The sequence below is a fragment of the Phoxinus phoxinus genome, assembly GCF_949152265.1.
Source record: "Phoxinus phoxinus genome assembly, chromosome: 9".
NCBI lineage: Eukaryota > Metazoa > Chordata > Actinopteri > Cypriniformes > Leuciscidae > Phoxinus > Phoxinus phoxinus.
This window is the reverse complement of record NC_136884.1, coordinates 16,124,568-16,134,847: the sequence shown is the minus strand read 5'-3', so window position 1 is coordinate 16,134,847 and position 10,280 is coordinate 16,124,568. Positions and strand designations below refer to the sequence as shown.

The 10,280-nt window shown below is 37.3% G+C and overlaps 1 protein-coding gene across 3 annotated transcripts; it reads left to right on the top strand.

Annotated features, from left to right (window-relative positions):
• On the top strand, positions 1-10,175 carry pfkfb3 (6-phosphofructo-2-kinase/fructose-2,6-biphosphatase 3). 3 transcript variants are annotated; one of them, XM_079623611.1, is made up of 17 exons: positions 17-316; positions 2,477-2,605; positions 3,104-3,200; positions 3,370-3,436; positions 3,517-3,591; positions 3,673-3,729; positions 3,841-3,965; positions 4,051-4,258; positions 4,517-4,663; positions 4,755-4,859; positions 4,942-5,071; positions 6,716-6,778; positions 6,874-6,938; positions 7,159-7,338; positions 7,497-7,519; positions 8,185-8,235; positions 8,715-10,175. In XM_079623611.1, the coding sequence occupies exons 1-17, from the start codon at positions 235-237 to the stop codon at positions 8,719-8,721; spliced, it is 1,611 nt and encodes a 536-aa protein (XP_079479737.1). In that variant the 5' UTR covers positions 17-234; the 3' UTR covers positions 8,722-10,175. The 3 variants fall into 3 exon arrangements, with proteins under 3 accessions (XP_079479738.1, XP_079479737.1, XP_079479739.1); XM_079623613.1 differs by lacking the exon at positions 8,185-8,235; XM_079623612.1 differs by lacking the exons at positions 7,497-7,519; positions 8,185-8,235 and having other exon boundaries at positions 1-316.
• The last annotated feature ends 105 nt before the right edge of the window (positions 10,176-10,280 follow it).

Genomic DNA, 10,280 nt, shown 5'->3' with positions numbered 1-10,280 from the left:
AGTAGACGAGAGGCGTGATGTGAGAGATTACCGGAAAGCGGAGAGAGGTGGTGTTCTACATTATAACCGATACAAATATCCAAACAGCTTTTAAAGAAGAAGAGTTACAAAAGAAGAGCATCTTAATTCTTACGTTTTTGTTTATTTTCTCTAAACTATTTTTTGGTGTGGAATTCCCGAAGCCGGTGTTTCCTTCCGCAGTTTTCTTGCTGATTTTTTTCCCATCCCAAAGGAATGCCAAGGGAACTGACTCAAAACAGGATCCAAAAAATCTGGATTCCCTCTAAGGATGACAAACCTTCAATGCCCCGCATACGTAAGTAGATTATTTTCACTTTTTCTTTCATATTAAAGAATGGTGAGCAGCACAAAACTACTGCACAGTATACTATTGCCATAAATGTTTCTTACAATTATTACTAGTAAGCCTAGTAGTAGTTGTTATAGAATAAGACTAGTATAAGATTATTATTTTCAACGGTAAAGCGCACTTTACATGTAATAAAGTGAAATATTTGGTTAATATATAAATGCGCATGCCACTTACTAACTGTCACGAGCACTTTAATTGCATGTGCATTGAAACAGTGACAGTTTAAGGTGATGGTCATCGGGTAGCCATGACAACAGAATTAACTGGTTCTGTGCACATTCTTGATTCTCGATTCTAAGAGCCTCGCGTGATTCGGTTGTCATGGAAACCCTCGCGCATCGCCTTTGTAAAGACTTCCTAACTCAATGGTACACTGATGACGACATCATGCATTGAATCGAGCTCTGAATGGGGATTCGACAGAGGAATGTGGGAATATTACGTTTTTCATTCATTGTGGGCTATGATTGGTCGAATATATTTACCTGCGATTGGCGTGAGCGTGACTGTGGCAGATGCTTATTATGAATGAGTCATTATAGAATTACAAGTGCATTTTAATATCTGCTGCGTCAATGATATCACTGTGCCCTTAGGCATCATTTACTGCAATAATATACACAAGAACTCACGTTTTGTGTGTGGATGTGTGAAAGTGAACAATTAAAGTATAATAATATAATATAGCATTTCATTTTATTAGATAAAACGGATCCAATATAAAATAATCAGATTGTAATCATTTATTTAATGATATATTGTACAAGTATTTATTTGGCATGGTAGTATTTTTGTATTACCTTGAATTTATGCAAAAAAAAAAAAAAAAAAAAGGATCCAGAACAGTGTTTTTTAATATCTGTTTTACAATATATAGCAGAATATAATGAGAATATAAAGAATAATGAGAATTATAAACACACACACACACACACACACACACACACACACACACGTACACATGTTTGCTAAATGGATATGTAAATAGTATCCTCTTACACTAACCCGACCCCTAAACCTACCCATCCAAGAAAACGTTCTGCATTTTTTTATTTAAAAAAAAACGTACTTTATTTTTATGCCAGATGTATTATGAGGACGTCCCTAAAGGAAGGTTTTTGGTCACTTCTGGGTACAAATTTGTCCCCGAAATATAATTAAGTACACACACACACACACACACACACACACACACACACACACACACACACACACACACACACACACACACACACACACACACACACTATTAAATTAAATTTGGGGTTAAACATCTTTAACTGTCAAATAACATTAACACATGTCTAAAATGTTATTAGCTCTAAAAAATAGGCTTAAAAAAATATAATTATATAATTGAATTAAAATGTATTTTTATTCTGGGGTGAATCATGACCTAGACATGAGCAGTTTCTGTCTGCTCGGTGTACGTGGACAAAAGCCTAATAAGATGATTGTCTGTCTCTGCTGACCGAGCTGAGTTTGAGGATCTTCTTAAGGATGTCCTGAAGGATTAACCCCGACTGCGCTGGTTCACACTGCCCATTCACGTGGCCACCTGCCAATGGACATCAATAATTCAATGAGAAAAACAGCTGTGTCCTTTCTCTCTCCCTGTAAGGGATCACTCTAACCCATAAAGGATATGATGAAGTAGAAACACAATCAAAATATACAAATTGCTGGAATCCTAGCCTAATGCACAACTGCGTAAATACATATATTTTGTGGCAATTTCCATTAAACACAAGACATACTCACAAACATTTACTTTCTAGAGGATTTATATGTCGGTGTGTGTACGAGAAAGTGAGACTTATCTGCGTCTGACCCGGTTAACGTCTTTCTGCCGGCGGCGTGGAATGTGCACGTGCATTTAAGTGTAGTAAATGTTTAGTTTTTAAAATGCTTCTGTGCGCACATGACCACATGACATGGCTGTGCTGTTTGATTGGCTGGCGAGGAGGGTTGCTAACAGGTTCCCAGGCAACCACTGGAGTGAGATTGAAAGAAAAAATTGTGTCCATACCCTTTAAAACCCTTAGGCTAATGGCATTTCTGTTGTTTCAGCAAAGTGTCACCATGTATTTCATTGTATTTCAGCACATGGAGGCCCTCACCTGGCTAACCCTCCAACGGTGATAGTGATGGTCGGGCTTCCTGCTCGGGGCAAGACCTACATCTCAAGGAAACTCACACGCTACCTCAACTGGATTGGTATTCCCACAAAAGGTACAAAATCACCATTTTATCACCAATATCATAATATATATACAGATTTTATCATAATATATATTATACAGGTGAAACTTGAAAATTTTTAATATTGTGCAAAAGTTAATTTATTTCAGTATTTCAACTTAAAAGGTGAAACTAATATGTTATATAGACTCATTACATGCAAAGTGAGATATTTCAAGCCTTCATTTGTTATAATTTTGATGATTATGGCTTACAGCTTATGAAAACCCCAAATTCAAAATTAGAATATAGTGAAAAGGTTTCCATAAGCTGTAAGCCATAATCAAAATGGCTTGAAATATCTCACTTTGCATGTAATTTCACCTTTTAAGTTGAATTACTGAAATTAGCTTTAGAGATTTGACTTTTGCTCGATATTTGAATTTTTCGAGTTTCACCTGTATATATATATTTGCTTTATTTATTTCATCTATACACAATAGTAACATTTTACATGAATTCTAAATTGTTGAATGTGTGTATTTTTAGTCTTTAATGTTGGCGAGTATCGTCGAGAAGCGGTGAAACACTTCAGCTCCTATGACTTCTTCAAATCAGACAATGAGGATGCCGTAAAAATTCGACAGTGAGTTGTGTGCTAAAGTTACACAATGCCATACTATACACAATTCTTCTTCAAATCATTTATATATATATATATATTGAGTAATTTTATGGATAGATATGGAGTAATATATGGAGTAATCCATATATAAATGGATATCTAGAGTAATTTCATTTTGTTTTGTCCCCAGGCAGTGTGCTTTGGCCGCTCTGAGAGATGTCAAGATTTATCTCACTGAAGAGGAAGGTCAAGTGGCTGTAAGTATCTGCTGCAAATGCATAAACAGTTTAGACCCGCTAAAAGACGAGTAAATCATCACGGCCGTGTCTTTCCACAGGTTTTTGACGCTACAAACACAACCAGAGAGCGGCGGGATATAATCCTGGAGTTTGGCGCCGAAAATGGCTTCAAGGTCAGTCGTATTCTCCTGAAGATTGCTTTTGAGGACAGTTACAGTGATGAAGACGACCACTAATACAAATGTACTTTGCAGATTTTCTTCATTGAGTCCGTTTGTGAGGACCCAAATGTAATCGCCTGTAATATTTTGGTAAGTCGTATGATAAAGATTGTTTGTATTTAGTGAGATAACTAGTAATAATCAAAGCCTTTTATATATATATATATAAAACCTCTGAACATTACTATAATCCCTAAACAGGAAGTGAAGGTGTCATGTCCTGACTACCAAGATTGCAACAAGACGGATGCCGTGGAGGACTTCAAGAAAAGAATTGAATGTTACAGAGTGAACTATCAGCCGCTTGACCCTGACCAATATGACCGGTACACCACCTATATACTTTCTTTGGCGCTGACTTTGTGTCTTTAATATCACTGGCTTAACCCGCTTTCCCTTGATTATCCTCAGGAATTTGTCTTTCATCAAAGTGATTGACGTCGGCCGCAGATTCCTGGTCAACCGTATTCAAGACCACATCCAGAGTCGGATCGTCTACTACCTGATGAACATCCACGTGCAGCCGCGGTCTATTTATTTGTGCCGTCACGGCGAGAGCCAACACAACTTGCAGGGCCGACTGGGGGGAGACTCTGGGCTGTCTACACGTGGACGAAAGGTACTATGCTCTTAAATCTCGGAAAAGAATGAACATGCGTAGGTACGACTTGGGTAATTACTTTTTAATAGCTCTTGCCTCATTTTAAAATGACATATAACTGCGCAAGCCTTCATAAACAGTCATGTTCTGCCTTGAAGCTCAGTTTGGTGCCAAGGATGGTATTTGTAAAGTTTAAAAACAGTGCGTTCTAGTACAGAGTACTAAATTACCCATGTGTCCAAACTCCCCAGAATAATAAATCGTCCCACTCTGTAGTTTGCAGGAGCGCTTGCTGACTTTGTGGAGGAGCAGAACTTGAAGGACTTGAAGGTTTGGACGAGCCAGCTTCGTCGTAGTATCCAAACCGCCGAGGCCCTCAATGTGCCGTACGAGCAATGGAAAGGCCTGAATGAGATTGATGCTGTAAGTTCTCACGCATTCATCTCTGGTTTTGTTTTTTTCGGCTGCGTTACTCGATTTGTATTTCCGTTAAACGTGTGTATGGTGTCTGCAGGGTGTGTGTGAGGAGATGACCTATGAAGAAGTAAGGGAGAGGTTTCCAGAAGAGTTTGCTCTGAGAGATCAGGACAAATACTACTACCGCTACCCCTCCGGAGAGGTACAAACAGATGAAACGCCTTCATTTTCATGACAAAGTAGAAGAAAGTGTCCGTTAATGAAATGCTTGTGTTTTCCCCCAGTCATATCAGGACTTGGTTCAGCGGGTGGAACCATTGATCATGGAACTGGAACGACAGGAGAACGTTCTCGTCATCTGTCACCAGGCTGTGATGCGCTGCCTACTCGCCTACTTCCTGGATAAAAGTGCAGGTGAGTTTCTTAAATCAATAGATGGTGCAGAAATACTAACGCTCAAGTCATTCCAAACTCATATGACTTTCTTTCTTCAATGGAACACAATAGGAGAAGTTCAGCATATTGTCCCACATACTCTTTTTCACACTATTGGAAGTGGAAGTTGAAGAGAGTGGGAGCGCTGTTGAGCTTCGAAAGTAGTCCAAATGACTTCTGAAACCATTTGTAGGTTCATGTGAGGAACAGACTGAAATTAAGCTGTTGTTCTGCTCCTCATTGAATGAAAAAAAAGGTACTTTAGCAAACCTTTAAAAGGGTAATTATTATGGAGAAAATACACTTAAGCAATATACTTTGAAAGAATATACTTAAGTAGCCTATAAACTGAATGTAACGTTAATTGTATTTAAATGAAAATGTATTGTAGTTTAAATTGATATTAAATGCAGTTAGCCAAACTTCCAAGTGCTTTTTTGTTCCACTTAAGTAGGACTTAAGCAAATTTTTTTTATGTAATTAATTATATATTTACTTCTATTGTTTTTGAAATATGGATAAAGTGCACTGCAAAAATATATTTTAATATCATCTTTGTTGAAACTTATGTCATGTACATTGGCAATGAAGTTTCAATTGAGAACATATTTTAACTTTATCACATCAAAATATGTGTACCTCTATAAAGCATGACAAAACAAAAGAACCACAAACTTGCGCAATCATTATAAAGTATACTTAAGTGTTTTATTAAGAAACATAAAACTCTCTTTAAGTACACTTAAGTTGGCTTTTATTTCATGAATATTTGTATTCTCTTCAAATACAGTTTTTTATGTACTTTTTAAGATTCACAGTGGTCAGGTTTGATGTCATTGAGGGCAAGATTGTTTTCTTAAACCGTTGGCCTGTTCATGATACTAAGCTATTATATGACTTCAGGGGCCAGTTGCATAAACATAGCTTCTATGTTAAGACCATGTCCTAGGAACAAGTCTGACCAACTGGCAGTTAGCCAAGGGGTAATTAGACTTTTTATTTTTTCAGATTCAAATTAGATTTACATTTTTATGTAGCTGTTGTGACTAGGCTTAAAGAAAAAAAAAATCAGAAAACTAACTTAAGATTAGTCTAAGCACTTTATTCAACCAGCCCAGAAGTCATACGGACCACTTTAATTATGTTTTATGAGTGTGACTGCACCAATAACTTTCATAGTATGGAAAAGAGCAGCATGAACATTCATCAAAATGTCTCTATTTGTGTTTCATGTAAGAAAAAGTCAGATTTGGTGAACTATCCCTTTAAATTCATCCCCTCATCTTCATCAGCTGACACTTTTCCGTCCTCAGTAGAAGTGCAGGTAACACTAGTTTAGGGTCCAATTCTCACTATTAACTAGTTGCTTATTAGCATGCATATTACTAGGATATTGGCTGTTTATTAGTACTTATAAAGCACATATTAATGCCTTATTCTCCATAACCATATACATCTCTTAATCCTACCCAACACCTAAACTTAACAACCACCTTACTAACTATTAATAAGCAGTAATTAGGAGTTTACTGAGCCCAAGTTGTAGTTAATAGTGAGAATTGGACCCTATTCTAAAGTGTGACAGAAGTGCAATCATACTAACTTTTAATTTCCTTTTGGCAGATGAGATGCCATACCTGAAGTGTCCACTCCACACAGTCCTGAAGCTGACCCCAGTGGCTTATGGTAAGATTTTGAACTTATTATCTCTGACATACCTAATCTGAATAATATCGAAAAGTATAATGCTAACTAATTGTGTTATTTTTGTTATTTTAAAGGGTGCAAGGTTGAATCCATCTTTCTGAATGTGGAGGCAGTGAACACGCATAGAGACAGACCAGAGGTAACCACACACACACACACACACACACAAACACACACACACACACACACACACACACACACACACACACACACACACACACACACACACACACACACACACACACACACACACACACACACACACACACACACACACACACACACACACACACACACACAAAAGCTGTATCATTTCAGCTTCTGATATCTTCTTCTGTATTCTCTCTCTCTCTCACTAGGAGGTGAAGCGAGGCCCGAGCACTCTGATAAGGAGAAACAGTGTGACCCCTCTCACCAGCCCTGAACCCAACAAAAAGCCTCGCATTGAGGGTCTAGATGACCCGACCATCAGAGAAGTGACGCCCGCCCAACTGACCCTGTGTTCAACAACACACACCACACTCGCTCTGTCCACACAGGTGAGCCACAGTTACTGTTCATCGATCTATAACCTGTGTCATATCTTCACTCTCATAACCCTATAGTGACACATGAATCATTTCATGCTTCGTCCTTTTCACATTCTCTTCCTGTTTCCTTCCATGTATCCTTCCTCATTCACCTTTATGTGCTACAGCACTGGCTTAGTGAAGCTTGTCTGTAAGTATTTCCTACTTCTGTTTCTTTATTATCTTCTTTAAATAATTTCACCTCGTTGAACCTTTCCAACTTGACATTCACATACTTGCACCACATCCTTAAATGGGCCATAAAGTATAATGGATTTCTCTTAAATAGGTGTATAGTCTTTCAAACGCAACAAGAAAACATTTCTCATACCTTTCGTTGTTGACATCCAATCAAACTCAACTATATCTTATGCAAATGTCACTTAGTTATTTACTGAAACTACGCTGCAAAAAGGGGCCAATTAGAAGTCTTGGTGATTATAATGTCACAAGTTAATTAACATAAGACAACCTTCATTTACATAACATTACCTATTCAGTATTTTACAACTTGGCCTGCCCTGATGAACGTTATTGTGGACCACGGCATAAAGATTAGCCAATCATAACCAACCTTATTTGCATATATAAGTCTTAAAGGTACAGTAGCGATCTTGTTTATTTTAGAGAGAGGGTGGAAAATGGCCACGTAAACCAAATTACAACTGATTATGCTGTAATCTTACAATATGGGTCCTTTAAAGGTGTTACAAGCACAGTAGTTAAACACTACTTCATGTTTATATCTTCCAGCTTTCTCATTTGTTCAATAAATGGTCACTGTCTGTCTCTTGCTCATCTTTTCCATGCTTAAAGACGCAGTTTTTTACATTACCTACAAGTGGTTTCAGTGCTGCTCTTTCAGAGGTAATGCTCGCAGAACCTAATAATGTAGACTAGCTAAATAGTGTAGCAATTTGTGAATAAGAACTGATTTTGTGGACAGAATCTACAGAAATCCTGCAGAATACATTTGAATGTGGTAAAATGTGTTAAATGGCGGTAGAATTACACTTTTAAGCCCTGTTTATAACTGGTATTAACATCTGGTACTTACATTTAGTGCTTGCTAACCATCCAAAACATGTCAATATCAAAATGCCAGGTGTAAACAGAGTTATTATTAGCTGAAAACATTGTCAAATTAGCTAAATATTCGATTAAGAAACGCGAAAGACGTGCAAAATATGTAGAGCTTGCATTCATTGTTCGAATTCTATTTTTGCTATAATAATAGCAAGTTTCTGTTATGCTAATTGCTAAATGCTATTAGCTAGCTGCTAGCTTGTTGAGTAGACCAACTGATCAAGAAATTAACCAAATGCTCTGCCTCATTTCTTCCGCAGAACCTGAAAAAATGCTCCATGGAGTGCCACGAACCCCCTCAGCTCTGCCTGTGACATTGTTCGGCAATATTGCTTTACTCGGCGCGGACGAGTTTCCTGCCAAGCTGCTTCCTCTTTTCCTCTCACAGAGGACTGTGCATCCTTCTCCCAAAAAAATGGACACTGAGTGCCACCTGGGTTTTTCTATTCGTCTATGAATTCACGATTAATAATGTACGTATCGTTTGGTTTGTACCAGTATGGAGTTGGATGTTTTCTATGTGCGTTTTGTGTATGAAGAGAAATCAGAGCCCAGTGGCAGGGATTAAGCTTTCGGCTAAGTGATGTTGTCAACCACCCCCCTATTCGGACACTATTCCCTGTTTACGTAACAGGATACCACTTGTAGATGTTTTTTATTCTAGTCTCGGCTAGTTTTTTTTAACAGTGACGCTAAGAATATGCCCTGAACTTTGAAGGATGATACTAAAACAGACCAAAGATCTCCCGCAGATGCTTGCGGGCTGATTTATGTCTATTCTGCACTCACTTTCAAAGATATGCTGCAAATTAATTGCACGTTATAATTGCACATTTAGATTATTTGTATCTTCTGAGTGCAGCAATGAGTCTTACCATTTTGTTTTTATGCTGCTGGCAGTTTTGAAGGCTGTTTAAAAGTTCTCATGTTGTCCACTGCAGTTTCAGATGATTTGTGTTATAGATTGTGAGTGTTTTTTTGTGTGTGTGTGTGTGTGTGTGTTTCTAAGACCTGGCGACAAGGTCACTGTGCGAGGTTATAAAAACAGGGTGTTTTATGCATCTTTGGATGGGACAAAGTGAAACAGTGTTTATATTTGTTGTTTATAATTCATGTACTTTATGGCGTGACGCATATCAGATACGTTTTTATACTGTTCGTCGATTGATTCCCTAGAGTGCCTAGTGCTTGAGCGATCAAGCCAGACCTGCTTTTTTACATTCTACTATGATAATTATGTTTAAAAAAAATAACATTTGAATGACATTAGTTTTTTATTTTATTTCAGTTTCACTTTTGTTAGCATGTCTCAGCCTGAACAAGAGATTAAACTAGTATTTGATCATTTGTGTACAGATTTACCCTTGTAATTCAAATGTTTATGGTTTGAATTTGTAGGAAAAGAGTCCAGTTTTAACTCTTCGAATCTAAGTACCAGCTTTAACTGTAAATGTATGTATTTTATTCATCGCACAACTATAGGTGCAATGTTGTACATTGGCTCGAAATGGTAATTCATTTGTTCGCTTCTTATACTTGAAACTTATTTTGTAACATCTTTCCTTTTTTTGTGTTAAAATAATATTTATTTATTTGTACTAGACTGCACTTTGTTCATTGCTGAGTTTGTATAGCATATCATCAAGTCTAATTGTCTCTTTCTAAAGGAAAGTGAATCATTTATATGCATTTACTGAATCAATAAACAGTCTAAAAGAGGATTTGTGGGTGTTTTATTTGTTTTCACATTTCCTTATCTTGACATTTTTCCAGAAATGGTCAGATACAGGGCGACAGTTTCCCAAATGTTTTTATTTAGTTACAAA

Bases quoted from the DNA above. Each gene is read 5' to 3' on its own strand.
- pfkfb3 (XM_079623611.1), top strand. From the start codon at position 235: ATGCCAAGGGAACTGACTCAAAACAGGATCCAAAAAATCTGGATTCCC. The intron at 4,860-4,941 runs GTACAAACAGAT...GTTTTCCCCCAG, and splicing joins ACCGCTACCCCTCCGGAGAG to TCATATCAGGACTTGGTTCA. The intron at 6,939-7,158 runs GTAACCACACAC...CTCTCTCACTAG, and splicing joins CGCATAGAGACAGACCAGAG to GAGGTGAAGCGAGGCCCGAG.